This window comes from Platichthys flesus, chromosome 15 (assembly GCF_949316205.1).
Source record: "Platichthys flesus chromosome 15, fPlaFle2.1, whole genome shotgun sequence".
Lineage (NCBI taxonomy): Eukaryota > Metazoa > Chordata > Actinopteri > Pleuronectiformes > Pleuronectidae > Platichthys > Platichthys flesus.
The window spans coordinates 15,274,232-15,293,017 of NC_084959.1; the positions used below are offsets into that span (position 1 = coordinate 15,274,232).

Genomic DNA, 18,786 nt, shown 5'->3' on the forward strand with positions numbered 1-18,786 from the left:
CCCCTGCCGCACAGTTCCTGTCATGTTTCGACTTGCCATGAAAACCTGGGGCCTCCAGTGTTTTTGTTTGATCTCAGGACAGAAGTTGCTCTTCATGTTTTAAAGCCACTGTGTTTTTTTCCGCACACACCTTGTGATGGCCTTTAAAGCCCATTGTTCCTCAGAGCTCATATTCCACATCACTCTGGAACCTCGCTCACTTTGCTCCCTCTCTCTCTCTCTCTCTCTCTCTCTCTCTCTCTGCAGCCGACTGAGTGGATGTGATTTCCTCCCATTCTCATTGTGGGGTATGCGCTGTAGGACGATGCCACACATTTGACAACTTACAGAATATGCAACAATAATGTAATGTAATCATGACTGTGGCACCGAATGGGACAGAACAATGGCGCGGGGAAGGTAGAATAAATAATAGTCTTTCACACGAGGTGTCATATTTCCATTTTCTTTGACACCGCTGCGCTGCGAAGAATTGCCACCAATTGCTTCTATACCTTTGTTTTCGTGGATTCAGACAGCATCAATGTGGAGTGTCTCCAGACTAATAACAGACTTTTAGTTGTTAAACAGTCAAACAGGTTTTTAAATTTTTTTATTTCAGTCACTCTTTCAAAAAACATGCTATGTGGCCAGATAAGTGATTCCTTCTGGTGGAGCCATGAACAGTCAGCACAGACAGACCAACTGAGAACCTCTGGGAGTGTGCTTGATGAAACATGATCACCAGTTACATTTCATGCAAAACTTGGGTAGTCTTTTGTTTTCTAAGAAAACTAGAAGCTGCCATCTGACCTCTGCTAAGATATAGGGCATGGATACAAACAACTTTTCAGACATACTTTTGGACTAAATATTTTTTTCCATTTCAAATGTCTTGCCCTTGTATTATTTCTCACCTGGCTTCCCCTCTTTAGGGTCACGAGAGGGCAGAGACAGATTATCTCCAGAATTCTGAACATGGTGTAGAGGCCAGAGCTGGCAGCTCGTTATAGGTCATCTACATGAAGAGATCCATAATCCCTCCTCTGTCTGTATGGATACCAAACCTTATTGATCCCCAAAGGAACGGCCTTTGTTGGCTATCATCGTGAACACAGCGGTTACAGGTCAGACCTCGGGGTCGACTACAGAGCTTCTCAGGGACCTTTTGGCTTCCAACCTGCCTAAACACCAATTTTTATGGCTCAGGAGACTTTCTCCAATAATCGACCCTGGCATCAAACATCAGACACCTTTTAAAATCCGACCCTTGGTTTATTCTGCGTTTGAAAATTGTCATTGTTAAGTTTTTTATTGTGAGTGTGTACATTTATTATGTTGATAAATACAGGCTTGCGTTGTTCGTAGGACCCCATTATGGTATGGACTTTTAAACTTGGGCACCTAGGACATAACTCATTGATCTGCACTTAATACAAGTCTAACAAATCACCAATGACCTTGTAATTAACAGTATTTCCGGTAATATGAGTTCAGTTGTTGGAAATCAGTTACAATTATATTGCATGCTTTCTGCAATATATTCTTTAACAGACCTATTTAAAAAAAACAAACGGTGCTGCATAATATCTGTTTTATTTCTCATGCAATGTTTACTTTATTGAAACTATTTCATGTCTTAGCTTGTGCATGTTCACAAAACAACTGATAATCTATTTTCCATCTTTATATTACTTCTCGTCTTTGTATTTATGTTAAATACAATTATTTTTCACGATCTATGTGTGGACTGAATTATTCTTTCTAATTAATTGTAATATACCATGCAAACATGACTAAGGTACATTTACTGGATAACATTTCTTGATTCTTACAGTAGGGTGTTGTTCAGTGATTTAGACGAGCAACAGTCCACTTTCACCTCAGGCGGTTTTTACCTGGACATGTTCTATGCAGAGAATATACATATGCAATGTTTGTATAAACACACAATTGTGAATAAAGTAGTTGTTGTGATCCATAACAACAGGGTCAATCTAAATATCTACCTGCCAATAGGAATTAGCATGCTAATAGAAACTGCCACACTTTTTTCAAAATGTTTATTATGTTTATAGAAATTCACCCATTTCAGTGGCTGCTCTCCCAGTTACAATAACATACAGTGGAATAATATCAAAAACACCTAATTTAAAATAAAATAAAAATAACAAATATGATGCTGCTGCTTTAAAAAGGGGGAGGACTTCCTCTGAGCAGGAGTGATCAACATTTACCTGATCAAGAGTTCTTGGGTCCTGCAGTGTGCCTGTCCGGTGCTTTCTAAATGCCTTATTTCCTAATTAAATGACAAATCGGGCGGATTGGTTCGCGGACCGGCCGAACTGACGTCAATTGGATTGGTTAGGTGACAGCGGCAGGCTCCGCCCCCCCTGTGGGCCAAGGTAGAGCGTGGAGCTGCGAGAGAGGGAGGGGAGGAGGGAGGGGGAGGAGGGAGCAGGGGGCTGAGCTGATCCCACGTGTGACGCTTTCATTCCCGGCTCAGTAATATTCTCATAGCGGGGCTTTGCATATCTCCAGCCCGTATCTGTGTGTGTCCGTCACTGTTACTGTAGTCCCAGCCGATAGTTTTTTGGAATAGACATGGAAGGAGACGGGAGTCAAGCCACATCCGGAAGCCTGAGCGACTCCCAGCATGACCCGGGGTAAGGACATTTCTGCGCATTTCAGCCTCCTTTGCGTGCGATTCTGATTTCGTTTCCTCCTGCTCCAACACCTTGAGGAGGACTTCGCCTGCCGTGCCGGATCCGTGCCCCCCTCCCCTCCTTCCCGGTGCGCACTTCCACCGTGCACCGGGTTTGTTTCCACACGCAGTTTTTTGCACCCCCCCCCCCTCTCTCTCTCCACACCACCACCACCACCACCACCTCCATAAAACAGCTCCGGCTTCGTATCGAGAGTGGCCTCCCCCTTTAAATGTAGATAGACTATAATTACCCGGCCGCCGATGTGTCTCCACAGTCCTCCTTTTATCCTTTAAGGTCGCTTTTAGAAGTAGTTAGTCGTCAAAATGGCCGAACTGACATCTGGACTCACTTCTGTTGTGTTTTCCCCTTACAGTAAAATGTTTATCGGTGGCCTCAGCTGGCAGACCTCGCCAGGTGAGAGTGTTCTTCCTCCTTCCTCCGTGTCCAGCGCGTGTGTCTGTCTCTATGTATATGTGTGTGTGTGTGTGTGTGCGTGTGTGTGTGAGTGTGTGTGAGTTTCTTTCTCCTGCTTGCCGTGTGTCTGTTTGTGTTCATTTGTGTGCGCGAGTGCTCGCTTGTGTGGCCGCTGCCTTTCGTTTACGTGCGAATGTGTGGACCGTGCAGTGGTGGAAGTGTGCGCGGATGCGTGTGCGGGGACGCGTGTGCGCACCGTGTTTGTTCCTGATCTCCGTCCATCTGAAGTCCTCTATTCGACCCCTATGCGCATCGCGGGGTGTTTTTTGTTGTTGTGATTGTCTCCTCTTGTTGAAACACAATGACAGCAGCATGCGCACAGTGTTCCTGTCCAATGACCCGACATGTTTCCTCTCTCCACAGACAGCCTTAGAGACTATTTTAGTAAATTCGGAGAAATAAGAGAATGTATGGTGATGAGAGACCCCACGACGAAACGCTCAAGGTAAACCACCCCGGGGCTTTCCTACTTTTGCTTCCCCCGTGCATGTAACGATATCTCTCACTTTGTCCGTGTTGAGTATTAATCCCGCGAGCATGTGTGTCCGTCTGTGTGTGTGTGTGTGTGTGTCCGTATGTGTTTCTGTGTCCCGGGTGCGCGCGCGCCTGCGTGTGGTTTCACAGCAAGCCAGATAAGCTTAAACGCTCACTGCTGTAAAGCTGCGGCCGAATGCAATTTGACATTGACTTTGTGACTGCACCGCAATGTTGGTGTAGCGCCGTCTCACGCTGGAACACAGCGAACCGCGATCGGCGCTGTCCTCAGTCTCAAGTTCAAATCTGCTCCAGGACGTCCATAATGTGGAGTTACCAACGCATCACAGAGAGATATCCTCACAATAATAAGGTCACGCGAATATCGTGCCTCATTATTGTCGTGCAGCTCATTGGGGGGGGGGCATTCAATGTCATTTGCAATAAGAAACATTTTTTTTGGAATATTGCCATTTTTGTGTTATGTATGCATTTTAACATTGTTGTTGTTTTCGTCTTGTCTGTCTTGCAGAGGATTTGGGTTTGTTACGTTTACAGACGCCGCCAGTGTAGATAAAGTCTTAGCTCAACAACACCACGAATTAGACTCAAAGACGGTGAGTTGACTGTGACTACACTTTGATGCATTTCATCTGTATTTCCTGTTGTTTTTTTTGTGTGTGTGTGTTTTTCACGAAGACCCTCAGTCACACTTCAGTCTGAACCGTGTGACGGCCTCAGGCCTCCTGGGAAACACCTCCCCGGTTAACAGGGTTTACGGATCAAGGTCATTTATAAGGGCTAAAAAAGTATGATGGTGCCTGTCAACACTAAACCCGGCAATAAAACACGACTCCAGGGTGAACATTATGTGTTCACTTTCACTTCTGTGGATGAATGGGGCTGACACGCCCACCCCCTCGCTGCAGCCACATGTGCAGCGTGCACATAGCTCATGTTCCACTGAAGGGCGTGCTGTGCAGAAGTGCTGCCGCTACTGTTTGACCCAGCACATGTTACACTGTTTCACGACCAATGTGCTGAGAACTGGGTTTTAAAACTGCTCCTCCCAAAAACATTGGCCTGATATATAAAGAAAAAGAAGAAGAAGAAGAAAAAAAAAAGAAGAGCTCTGTGTTTTTTAAGTCAGCTAACAGAAAGCAGAAAATAATCAACTTCAATTAATTGATATTTTTACCAACTGGTTACTGTAATGTAAAATAAAGTGGGTATGGAAATGAAGCAAAACAACATCAATCCGTAGGCACAAGGTCAATCGATAAATATCGTTAATGCGTGTTTAGTTTGAAAGGGTCCCCTGAATTGACTTCACAGGCACACACCCAGACGCTCACTTCACAAAAAACTTTGAACTATATTTTACTCGTCTTTTGAAATTTGGCAGCAGATGAATAATTAAGCACGCTCGTCGTTTGATACGAGATGTGTCTGTAATGGTAAGATGAGATGAGATTCGGCCGAAGTTCTATTTGTCTGGGATTTCTCCACAGTGGGGGGGTCGTGTCCGGAGTTATGGAGTCGTGCATGTTGAGGAAACGGGATTTTTGGATCCTTGACTTTGAAAGACGTATACATTTTTATTTAAGGGAGCAGTACAAGTTAAGGATACTCTGAAATCGGATCGGTTTAATGTAAATGTCAGATTTGTTTGTCACGTATTGATACAGATTTGAGGAAAGTTGTCGTTTGTTGTGCAGTGGACGTTACTTCGTATTCCTTCCTGTTAATTATTTATTATCAAGTTCTCTGTAAGTGGCTGATTTACGAATATTAAATAAAAAAAAAAACTCAAGGTGTCTCCGGTGTGTTACAATGTCACTCAAACTTTGTGCGTCAGTGTTTTTTTGTGTAGGAACATTACAAATCTTACACATAAGCCCTTTCAGCCCCAGTGCTGTGCTGTGGGACTAGGTCCGAGTGGAATATACAAGGGCCCTCCTGTTTTAAATGAGTGACTACAGAGAGAAGACAGCGGGAAGACTAATGACACTGCAAACCTTGCAAACGTCTGTAGAGAGGCAGCAGGTTCGAGGGCCGCTTGAAGGGATAATGACGCAAAATGTACTTTGATGCAGAATCTAGAGCAGTTTGATAACTTCACGTTTGGCATTTTTAATGAAGAATAAGTATAATATATATATACACATATATATATATATATGTTATAGCAAAGGTCTAGGGAGAGGATACACGTGAGAGACGACTGCACATGAAAAAAACAGTTTCACCTGGGCGTTGGCTTGCACAACCCGGTCTTGTGCGGATGCCAGATAAATAGAGCGGTTGTCGGTTTGATACCGTGCTCCAAGGCGTTGTGAGTGTCGTGGCATCAGGGCACGGTTCAATTCCTTGTGCATCTTTTAATTATTCTGTTAGATATTCATTGGATTTAACTTAATGACCCCCTTGCTCGTACCACCGTCTTAAACCGCGTCACAGCTCACCCCTGAAAGAAAGGTGTTTGATCTCTTGCTCATATATTAAATTGACCAAGCTTCCGCCTGCAGCTTATATGCAGTAATGTTCACATGGCATTTACGCACAGTTTTTTTTTTTTTCTCCGGCTCCTCCGAAACATGTTAAGTGATTTAAGTGATTTAAAGGTGTAAAATTAGCATTTTGTAATTGTTGGCCACTCCTGCTTTATATGTTAAATATACAAACGCAGAGGATTTCACTGGCTGCAGGCTAAAGGTCACCTCTGGCAGACTTGTGTCATATTCCTTCTGATTTGACAGCACTTCACCCTGAGAACTGAACACTGACATTTTGAGGCCTGACATCCAATCATCGTCGTCTCTTTGAGTTGTGTGCACAGGCGCGGCAAAGTTTTGTGAACTTGTTGCACACCTGTGCTATCTGAAATGGCAGGTCACCGGAGGCCCGTTGTGAAACATTTTTCCCTTTTATCAGTTTTATCATTACCTCTTTCAGGTACCCACCCCCCCCCCCCCAAAACCCGCCACAGAAATCCATATGTTTTGGCAGCAAATTTTTTTTATTCAAAATAGCACGCGGTCCGGAGCCGACAGGAAATGAGGGGGAGAGAGAGAGAGAGAGAGGCCAGACAGGGGGCTGTTGTGATTACATGGTCAGTGTCTAAAACTCCGAGGGCCACCAGGCTGTTCCGGATAAATAGTTTTTTAATGACCATTAACATAATGATTTTGGATGTTGGCTTTTTACAGCGTCTGTATTCAAAAAGATATGAAGCCAATCAATTTGCCTTCCTGTCTAATGTTAATGAAACATTTTTTCTTCTTTTTTTATTCGTTTGCTTTGTTCCTAAGGTCTTGTATTTTTCCACCTTCGCCCTAAACATGAAATATATTGATGACACTGTGAATAACGGGGATACCCAGTTGCTTTGTCAGAGCACACGGTATGGTCAATTGTACGTTTCTTTTTTTTTTTGGTGGACATCTCTGTAATTGGATGAGCATTCGACGGTGTAAGTGACACACAAAAGATTCCCGTTGACTCGAATGCACTCAGAGATTGATATTTCCAAGCTGCTAATGTGCTGTTTATTCGTCGGCGTGCGGCAGAAGATTACAAACCTAGGCTGTCTGCGTCGTCCTGCTCACCATTAGTCACCAGGCTGTATCTGATGCGCTGTTGTGTATCTTAACATTCGCGCTATCAAGATTGCATTGCTTGGGAATCTATCATATCTCTTATGAAGTTGCAGAGCAATAACGAAAAACGAACGAGCTGGTCCGGGGCAGACGTGGACGCCTCCTGATGTGCTTGCAGATGTTGGTTTGATACGGGGCCTGCTACGTTTCGCAGCGCCGGGGCAAATCCTCACCAGTGTTTCCGTCCCCGGTCACCTTGAGCGGACGGAGTGGCCGGAGGTGCTGCGACTGTGAGCCGGTTGACTCATGCAGCGTTATGAGTAGTCGTGCAGGGGGAAATGGAAATTCCGTCTATTTTTAGTTTTATTTTTACCTTATTTGATCAGTTCTGACACAGGCGCACCATTTCAGCTCAGACATAGTTGCCAATTATTAGGTTATATTTAAACATAAACACAAGACTGGAATTTAGGTTTATTATTTATGCATTTTTTTCATCATGTGCTCTGCTTTTGGTCCGGTTATGAAAACACGGGGATGAATGCGAATGAGACATATGGGGAAGAACAGCCTGGGGCTTCAAAACACACATGCTGTGGTAATTCAGAACATATTTACCATTTTTCATGATGCTTTGTTCAGTTTAGAAATATTCAACCACACAGCATCTGTTCCTGAAGATGTTTCAAGGCAGACGGTTGCAAAACAGAGGAGATCAGTGAACATGATTTTGCATTTAAGAAATAACAGGTCAGAGCTTTACAAAGCAATACAGTGATTCCAGGGTGGGATTTTCTTTTATTGTTTAAAGTTATGCTGAAAAAAAAACCCCATCAAGGTTTATTTAATTTATAAAGGCTCGATTTATAAAGGATTTCATAAGCGTGTCATACCCGTCTCTGTAGTTCAGACGGCAATATGTCTCCAGTGTTCATTCACTGCGACTTGTAGAACCTACAAACGTCAATGTCTCAAGGAAGATAAACATATTCCGTGTGGTGCTGGCGTAATTCCAGCCTTTATTGAATGACCTGCAGGTCAGCCTCCGCTGGCAGGTTTGATGTTGTAGGTGAGACAGGAAACAACCCAAGAGAAAAGGAAGGAGGAGAGCGGGCTCGGACGAACAGCTGTTCCGGACAAATCTAAAGCCCGTTCATCAGATAGGATTTGGAAGCAAAGTTCAGTCGGCGAGCTACACTCTGACTCACGGCCCTTTTTTTATTTTTTCGTCTAGCAGGTGCTGTGTTTCCTACACTTAATTATGGCTGAGAGCGTTATTAGTTAAAACTGGGTCCGTGTCTTGCCGGTACATACAGAACATAGATGTTTGTCAGAGCAGCAGTGGAATATCTTTTTGTTAGATCAGGGAATCTGGATAACACTCGCAAATACTGGCCTTGCATATTTTAAAGGGGGAAAAAATGATTTGCTTGCCGAGTGTGACATTGGTAAAATTCTCATTATTGATTTGAGGAGCAGAACAAACTGCCTTTTCGGCATGTTACTCCAGAGCAGGGGAAAAAAAAAAAAAAAAAAAATCAGTAAAGATTGACAGCACAGATATGAAACATTAATGTTGTAATTTCTTGTCCAATGCATCGGTATCACATGAGCACACCTGTGGACCTGCTAACACACTTAAATTGGGAGAGGCTGCGGGCTTTGATAAGGCTCCTGCTTTTTGCTTAAACACCACATCATCATGCTCGTGTAGATACGTCTTAAGAGAGAGGAGGAGAGTTTACCCAGGAGCTGCAATAATATATGAAATCCTTTTTGTGAGATGTGAACTTCAGATATATGCTGTTTCCCTGCCCTGATCTCCCGCAGTCCCATGCAGAAGCAGCCCTCCGAGACCCCGCAGTAAAAGGCTGTGGAAGATAAAAGACCGGTGGGGGGGTAGGGGTTTGCTGGGATTCCTCTCGGTCTGTTCTCATTTATTACGCAGACGTATAAGGTTGTACGATGTCTCGGGATATGCACTCTTGTGCCGTGCGTGAGATCGTGTTGAAAAATCTCAACAATTAATTCCGAAAAACACTTGTTGGGCTAATGCACGGAGGCTATAAGGTGAACAGATGCACATGAACTGCTCCACTGGGGGATCAGATGTGCTTCAGATTGAGGAAAAGGCTCTTGACATGCAGCTGTGTGAGGTACTTACTGCACATGACATCATCTACGCTCTTGCATGGACTGAACGGTGTAAACCGAGATGCATTGGATTTACCATATGGCTAAAGCCCCATACGCCATCATTGCAGGGCCCTTTAATGATGACATCATTGCAGACATTGCACATAACAGGCTCTGCTGCCATTATTTGTCCACATTTATATAATCAATGGGAAACAGGAACCCCACCCCGTACATCCTGAAGACAGTTGTTTTTTCTCGCAACCAAGCCAATGGCATAGGATTCGACACATGTGGAAGTATAGAGTTATGGTTATGGTTTTTGGCCTCAGTATTTCCCATTTGACACTTCAAATAATAAGAGATCTCTAACAAAATTGTATAGCTGTGTACAGCGCTATTTACTGTGCTATATCCCACGTGCTCGCTCTCTATCCGTTGTCCAAAAAAGGTTTCTGTCCACGCAGACAGTCAAACCTCAGGGTTTCAGCTGCAGTTGTGGTCATACCCGCTGCTCTGTCTCTCAGGCGAGAACTTGTCCTTCACTATGTGTGTATCTGTTACTCAGAATGTGTTGTGTCTGACAGCGACTCTCATGCGCATGCACGTGCACCTCTGCTAAAGCAATATATTGGCTGAATTCTGTGGGAAACACTGCAGCCTAAAAAACAAGTCCTTCCGATTTCTCAGAGCCCAAGAAGTTGTCAAGTTTCCCAAATTGTCTGGTCATTATTCAATTTACTGTAATGTTTGAGTAGTTAAACAAGATTATTTATAACTTAAAAATAATATATGTGACATAATCAATAATGAAAATGGTTGCTGATAAATTTTCCGTCAATTGACGATTTGATTACTGGACTACTGTCATTCTGGGCATCCTGTCAATGACAAACATTTTGGCCGTATAGCTTTGTGAAAGTTGGACTGTTTCCATGTTGCAATGTGTCAAAATAAACACTCCTACTTAAAAAAGACAACAATAGGCATCATCACTTAGCGGATGTTCTCTTGTTGCACAGCAGTCAAATCAATCTCTCCTTAATGAATGTTGTGGTCCCAATGACCTTCACACTTCCACAGTACAAAAAAACAAACAATAAACAAAGATAAATACTGGCTTTTATTTGCTTAACAGCACTACATTCCCTCATCGGAGCAGCTAATATGGCAAGCAATAAAACGTAATGTTCAAGGGTGGAGCGCATTCAAATTCAGAGCAGATTGTTCATTCAGCTCCAAGTCAGGTTTCTGATCTATGTGCTGTTTGGTTGGTGTGCTCTGTGGCTGATGTTTCCATGATCAAAATTTCCTGGAGGCAGATTAATAAAGCACTTTTACTGCTACTAGACGATAACCATGCAGCTACAGCTGGATGGGAGGTCTAGTGTTCTACACTACGGTTATGTGTCTTCAGTTTACGACACTCAATACGTTACGGGAATTATTTTTCGTGCCAAAGTGTTTTTAATGCGCTTCTCGGCACACGTGTTCCCTTAAAATCGACTTCTCTGCCTCTGCAACAGCTTGTGATTTGTTCCCGGAATCCAAGCCACAGAGAAAAACGCCTAAACTTGTTGCGTTCAGCTGTTGCTGGAAAGGAAAGCTGAATTAAAGTGAGAGCCATTGAACAAAAGAGTGTTTCTCCCCCCCCCCCCCAACCAACCCATTAACAAAAGTACCTTTCTTAATGGCTTTTTAAATAGGGTTAATGTTTTTTAAGGTATTGATAGATGAACCTAGACTTGAGTGAAATACGATTTGCAAGTACTCTATAAATGGAACTACTGGAACAAGTGCAGCAGGCAGGTCTGGTTGGCTGATCCCAAAACCGGACAGCGCATGTGTTGCATAACAAAAACTGTCTCAGTAAGGAAGTATCAGGTGAATCGGAGACAACATCCTCTGTGCTTCAGTGGTACGGTGGTACAGAGCCTGGCCTTACACACAACGGCGACCTGTGCATGTAAATCCCATGCACACAAATATGTAAAGTGAAGGACAAAAATTACAACATCTCCCTTCCTCATGAATTTAATTTCTCAAAGGAGTCATTCATCACACGGTGTGACCCAAAAAGGTTCTGCTACAGCATTTCTCAGAAGGATTGCATAGTAAGTCCTCGTTGCCTGATTTGGATGCCTTGCTGCGAGTGCGATTTAAACAATGCTAAGAATTAGCCCCGTTTTAACCAGGTTCTGAGGCTCTTTGTGATAATTCTAATATTCTAAACTGGCAGAAAGCTGCGTGACCTCCCTTGGCGCTGTGTTAAAGTTCACTCTTGTGCAAACAGGAATCTTTTTTTTTCTAGTGAGCAGAAGTTCTGAGCGGGACAAAAAAATGTCCTGCTCAGGACTTCATGCAGTGCGATGAATCGTGGACTTGATACGCTTTGTATAGGTTTAGAACGTTAGATATATTGCCAAGTGTTGGACTTTGGTATTCAAAGCATTATGTGTTGTCTTTGCTCGAATAGGGAGCACAAAATAATTGAGTTTGAATTGGTTATGCCGGGGGCTAAGTGCTAAAACAAATCTTTAAATGAAATTCATTACAAGCAGGGTTGCCATACCCAGGTGTTATTGAATTCATTTCTCATTTTGACCTGATTTGGAAAGATAATGGTAATAACAGAGACCCACAGAAGAGATGACAATGGCATTGCACATCATGGTTTCTCTTCAAACGCATTCAATCGTAGTCAGTCTCATTGGCGTAATTGATCTGCGCAGATGGCGTCTTTTCTTCTCGCGTTCCTTGATTCATTCTCTCGCTGTTGTTTTCCTCAGCAGAAAGAGAGACATCTTTCTTAAATACATCCATCTGTGCTGAAGGAGTCACTTTTACAAATGCATAGAATAGATACAGTAACTGTAAATTTTCAGATTCGACACATGAATAGGATTCTTTGTTAAATTGAAATTAGTAACATTCTGCCAAAGACATTTTTTGATCTTTTACCTTTTTTGCAAATCTTCCTTTTCACATTCGTAGGTATTCTGTTTGTGATAGTTCCTCTTCATTCCAAGTGTGATGTTGATGAGACACCCAACTGCATTCCTTCATCCAAGTGCAATTAATAAGGAAAATTAGGCTAATGAAATAACAAGCACAAGATGGAGAACCAGGCTGATCTGATGCATCCTCTTGGTTATCTGGCAATATCTGGAGGCGTCACTGGCCTCAGACTCTCATTTTCTCCCTGTCATATTCAATCAGGAATTCCTGCCTAAAATAAAAGTGAGTCTCTGCAGCGGCCACGACCAGCAGAGCGACGGGCAGGCCAGCCTCAGCGCTAACTGCTTTGTAACATTCGTTTTTACTCAATTACTTTTTCCATATTTTGTTTTATTGCATCTTAAGTCTACATTAATTAATTTAGATTAAATCTTTCCGTCATGAACATACATTCAATGTCGCAAGGTAAACAACGTTTTTGCAAATGTATTAAAATTGAAAAAATGAAATCACATTGACACAAGTTCTATTAACCCTTTGATATGACACATGGCTGTGGTGCCTCCAATTATCCTTGATCAGCATTTGCAAACCTTTTCTGGAATCCACCTTCAATTGACTGGATATGATTTAGAAACTAGTCTACATATAGGCTCTCACGGCTGATCGTTAATATCAGAGTAAACAACCAGATCATGAGGTGAGCTGCCTGCTGAGCTCAGAGATAGAATTATGTCCAGGCACTGATCTTAATTAGGCTGCAGAAGCATTTCTGCTGTAAATAAGGTTTTCCAAAGGCAGAGTGGCCTCCAGGACTGTTTCAAATAACCAGGACTCTTTAGAGCTGGCTGCATAGCCAAACTGAACAATCAAGGGCCTTGGTAACAGAGGTGACCAAGATCTTGATGGTCACTCTGGCCGAGCTCGAGAGACTCTGTGTGGAGAAACGTCCAGAGGGGGACAACCATCATTGCAACAGTGCACTGGTGTGAGTGTCCAGTGTCTCCTCAGTGAACGTTTGCAGACAGGCACCTGCAGGACTCTCCCACTGCGAGAAACCAACTCGTCTGGTCTGATGAAACCAGGATTGAACTGTTTGGCCTCAATTCTAAACGTCAGAATTGATTGTCCTTCTTTTAGGTTTTTCCCGCCGAGAAAAGTTAACCCACACTGACAATCCTGATTCGCTCGACTTGAAATCCAACCAGCTATTGGTTCACATCTTTGCCCCAGTATAATTAAAAAGGAGGCAGGTAATACGGCAACAGTAATATGGATGATTTGCTGTTTTAGAGTAGGGGTTAATGTAAACTGACTAATGAGGTTCTGTTATTGCACAGTGAGGTAAATGTTATTTTACAAATGAAGTAGTCAGTAGGAATATATGTACAGCACACTGCACTAAGAACTGATTTATTACCAACATTTAGCTATTATTTACTATTTGTTTAGTTTGAATTGTTTGACTGCAACATGTCTACATGGTCCTGGAATATAACAATGCCTGTAACAAACCCTTAAATTGCAATTGTGATCATTTAACTGCTCTTGAATGCAGTGTACGTTTCTGAGAATGCATCTCCAGTGCTACTGCAGACTGCCTGGATCACCACAGTGTGATTGTGAAGCCTTTCGAAATTTTAGGAGTTGTCCACAGAACCGTGGATATGTTTTTGAATGGATATTTTCTTGCATTATGCAAAACATATCCATTCAAACAAGAACACAAAAATGCCTATAAATGCTGAAACAAGCATTCCGGGGCAGTAGGTGGCGATATAGTTTTTTATTAACAATTGAACGAAATACCAGAGACGAACATTGCTAGCATGAGTTAGATGTCCTGGACTAGAAATGCCAATGTTGTCATTTCTAGTCTATGTAAATAGAGCAACATTGGGCATGCACGAAGTAGACAACATCGTTTCCCAAACACTCACACGGAAACTCAAAAATCTTTACGTTGGAAGTCGCCATTTTAGTGACTTACGACACTGTGTGCATGTGGACGAGAGGCCGAACATTTAGAGGAAAAACGATTTATTGTGAGATATCCACATTAATGTGGATGAGGGGTTAATGGCTCAAGATTCATTGTCAATCAAAAGCCTCAACTTCTAATAAATGTCCTTTTATACAGGTTTTACTGCGCTTGTATGTCTACTTGTTTGTGTGTATTTCACAGCCACAGAGGGTTAAATTGTAACCATCGGAATTGTCTCTCATGTTCAGCTCCATAAACAGCTCTCTGGGTTCTTTTTCTGGGGCTCTGGAGTTTTAGAAACAGCTTCAACACCTGTTCATTGCTTTTCACCCTTGAAATATCACAGCTTCTCCTTTTAACAACAATTTTGCCTTTCTCTTCTCGTTCTCAGATTGATCCTAAGGTTGCCTTTCCCCGTCGCGCCCAGCCTAAGGTAAGAATAAATTGGCCACTAACCCTGCTCAAAGAAAATGATTATGTCTCATGTCACCAGCTTACCTAATTTTGTGTTCACACGCAGCAGATACAAAGAGGCAGTGCTTGTCTGTTTGTTATTGTGGAGAAGTACAGAGTGTGGCTCCATTGTTCTCATCTCGTCTGTGCCGTTTTTCGCCAAAGCAATTAAAGTTGGACATATTACATTTAAGGGAATTTTTTTCAGCATGATTGAGGTTATGTTTTTTTGTATTACCTCTCTGTTTTTTAAATCGACTTAATTTTTTTCAGTGCTTGTGTCATGCTTATTTTAGCATTTCATCCCTTGGCATAGGCACAAATGCTTTTTGAAATGAACTCTGTCTTATAAGTGCGGTATGTTTCCATCGCAGCAGAATGAAATGAAGATTTATAGTGTGTTGGCTTGAGTTTGGGGCTGACAGGTGACAGCCTCTTCAGATGAGCAGCTACTGTTGGTGGAATCAAGATAATCTTTTCTTGTGTTGGCTGTTGCAACACTTTAAAAGATGCACATTGTGGAATATATACCGTTCTTATGTGAATAGCTTTACGTTGGCTTGACTTAACTAGCACGACATGATTGCTGACTTCTCATTGACGGAGACAAATTACATTTGCCGCCAGAATAATAAGTCTGTTGAGATGTTTTGTGTAGCATTCAGAGTTGAATGGCGCTGAATGACATGAGTGATTTGGAAATATCTTGAATTGTGGCTCATGCATGCAGAAATGATCACAATTAGCATTAAGACAATAGATGATTTAAAAAAAAAAAAGAAAAGACACAGAGCCCCAATCACACAGGAACTGTCGTGTGACCTCTTTATGATGCATATTATCTTTTTCTCTCTTGATTACTGGTCTTGAGCAGTTCAAATGACAATTAAATATTCAATGTGTGCAGATGGTGCTGTGGCGTAGTCAAGGGCTTTGTTGACATGCCGCCTAGCACCATCCCCCAGCAGTTAATGTGCAGTCTACAGCAGAGTACAGTGTAGTGCTATTCAACAGCGTTATCGGGGCTTTTCCCACCTACACCAGGTGGAAATCGATAATAGATTTTCTCCTTCCCAACAGATCAGAGGGAGGCATTGTTAAAGAGTTGTTCAGGTTTCAAATTAGGAATTGGCAGTGCGGACTTTCAAAGCCGAGGGCACGTGACTTCAGGATATCGGCACATGGTTGAGAAACTACCTGTGCTTCTCCACATTTTCTTACATGGCAAAGTGTGTCACTTTAACCGCGTTCCTAATAGTCAAATGTGCAATGAGACAGGAGGGATTATTCATGAGTTTCCAGTTTTTCCGGTAACAAGAAAATCCTCTTGCCGCGGTTGGTAATGTAAATCTTTTTTAAATAGTGTTTCTCTAACCATGACTCGCTAACAGGTAAATACAGTATGTTGATGTGTTCTCCTGATCTTAAACATATCTGTCACATGACCTTGAGGGATTCATAACTCAGTGAAATAATGACCTCATATAAGAATTTGTGGCACAGAAAAAAGCCTGGTACCAATGATTTATAAAATCACCATGGGGCAAGCTTGTTAAAGAAGTAAAATGGTTGTATTGAACGTGGATTATAAAGGATCTTAAAGCAATGGGATTAAGCCAGATAGATTAACATTGCATGGGATTGTATGTTTAATTGATTTAAGACCTTTCAAAGAGGTCCCACTCTTTAAGGTTCCCATCCAGAAAGTCCTCACTGTTTTGCATTAGCTTTCTTTTGTCCCTCTTCCCCCGCCAATGTCTGTCTGCCTGGCTGCTTATGCAGCTGTTGAATAGGCTCCACTCTCGTGTAAAGAATCTCGGTTTGGCAGGTGCCTCGGTGGCACGGGGGTTCCAGGGAGCGAATCGTGACGAGACCAATCAGCGTTAATTTTCTCACGGCGAACAATGACCTCACGAGTAACCCTGCCAATGACCTCCATGCTGCTGAATGCTGCAGTAGGGTAGAAACCATACAGTATGTACGACACGTAGAGTAATGCTGGAAACAGACAGGAAGTGAAGGTGAACACAGAGGACACTTCACTGTAAACAACTGAAGGTGTTTGCACCGGGATGACAGGATCACAGGAAAAACAAGTTGTATCAGCAGCAATAGCGGACACTAGCTCAAAAACACAGAGAGTGCCACAGTGAACACCCAGTCACAGGCAGACGAATAGAGCTGGACAATAGCTTATCATCAGCATATACTAAAGCAGACAGCCAGGCGGACATTTAATTCAAATATAATGTGACATGTATGACAGCTCAGGACATTTGTATAGGTATGATTGTGGAGAATTTAAAGCGAAACACTGGATTATAGGCTACTGTCATGATAAGACAAATATGTTTTTTGTGTGACAAATCAGTCACAGGGTGCTGATTGCCTCTGTTTTCCTCCTTAAGCTTGAGAATCTGTTAAATATTTGATTTTAGTATTTCTTTTGTCTTGCATCCATCCGCACCGGAGAACTGGTAAAGGACAAAACGTGGAGGTCACCACAGGTCGCGTTGCTCAAAGAAAACATGCTTAAGAAATGCAAACTGGCACACGCCTTGCAAATAAATGTCACCTGACTGAAGCTTATCTTAAGTCTTTAAAAACCATTTTGTATTAGAAATGGAAGCTGTGCTTACAAGTCATGTTGAAGGTATCAATTCAGACAGGGCCACAAATATGCAGGGATTAGGGTGCATCCGTTGATGATTGACAGATGAGAATGAAAGGATTAAACAATGATGATGTGATGCAAAGTGCTTTATGCACATTCATTTATGCCTCTGTCTCCTCCCCAGCCTATACAGCCGGGCTGGGAATAGCCATGGCTTTATTAGATAGGCAGCTAAAAGTAGCTTTAAAATGCCAGGAGTTCTGCATAAATGTTTCAGCATTTACTTTCACAACAAACACTTCTCAGTTTACTTTTGTCACAGGCAGCAGTGCTTTTATTTGATGTCATCCATTGCAGTGGATTTAAAATCGGGATTCTTTATTTTGGACTTTGGCAAACTTTTTGAAAAAACGTAATATCAAATGGAGATGTTTTTTGTTCATCATGTCATGGGCATGATCAGGTTTTCCCTTGTGAGAAATGATGATTCAAAAACAAATGTCTTGACAAAACGGCAAAGCCAATGCAAAATGTGATCAGTCACTGAGCTGAATCCGACAGAACCTAACGCATCTCATCTCATTATCAATGTGGACACTCAGTGACAGTTCAAGCAGTTGCCTCAATCATTAAATATGTGTCCAGCGCTGTGTGACATATCACTACCGCTCATTTCCATTTAAGCTTAACAAGTCTAACGCTATGTTTCAGAAAGATGTAATAACTTCTCTTGGCATGTATTTGTCGTGATGGAGGCTCGGCTCGGTGCAAAGGAAGCTCGGGGACCACGGAGACCAAATTGTTGTGTGCTGTAGTCAGCATCCACTAGTCTCATGAAAAGGGCCCTGCCATTATTTCTGCTGTGACTCTGCATCATATACATACAATTGATATTTGCATTGACCTTGTCTCCATAGAAAAAGAAATTATACATAATGATCAGATGCAAGTATGAACGCTGATTGACATAATATAGTGAGTTTTCTAGCTGACGATTCAAACTAACCTTCCCTCCTTCAGACAACATTTGCTCTGAATAGCCTAATAGGAGTCATTTGCATTCCTGGCTTTTTTTCCATAATGTGTCTTCATCATCAAGTAACACATGACATGCAGATTACACAATTATAATGATACATATAAATACATAAGATAATAATGTAATAATAAGATAACACCCAACAAAAGCAAAACTTACCAATGTGATGCATCCTCCTCCAGTCTCTCTCTGACTAAAACAGAGCTAAAACCAATTGTTCCCAACAGAAAATTACAGCAAGCATAATATTATGAACTCGCAAATTAACAAAATGTGTGCACTTTAAATCAAGAAAGACTATTCAAATCTGTTTATAAAGTCTTTATTCTGTCTCATCTAAATATCTTGAGATCCTGAGATAATTTTTC

General features: G+C 42.1%; 1 protein-coding gene across 8 annotated transcripts in view; it reads left to right on the forward strand.

The window, feature by feature from the left end:
- The first annotated feature begins 2,429 nt into the window (after positions 1–2,429).
- The window catches only part of msi2b (musashi RNA-binding protein 2b), a 241,950-nt gene continuing 225,593 nt past the window's right edge, over positions 2,430–18,786 (forward strand). For 4 of the 8 annotated variants that reach the window (XM_062407100.1, XM_062407099.1, XM_062407102.1 and 1 more), the window contains exons 1-5: positions 2,431–2,645; positions 3,061–3,101; positions 3,525–3,606; positions 4,168–4,252; positions 14,704–14,745. In XM_062407100.1, the coding sequence (XP_062263084.1) occupies positions 2,584–2,645; positions 3,061–3,101; positions 3,525–3,606; positions 4,168–4,252; positions 14,704–14,745 (312 nt within the window). In that variant the 5' untranslated portion in view covers positions 2,431–2,583. Of the gene's footprint in view, positions 2,646–3,060; positions 3,102–3,524; positions 3,607–4,167; positions 4,253–14,703; positions 14,746–18,786 lie in introns of all 8 variants that reach the window. The other 4 variants (XM_062407104.1, XM_062407105.1, XM_062407106.1 and 1 more) reach the window with 2 other exon arrangements.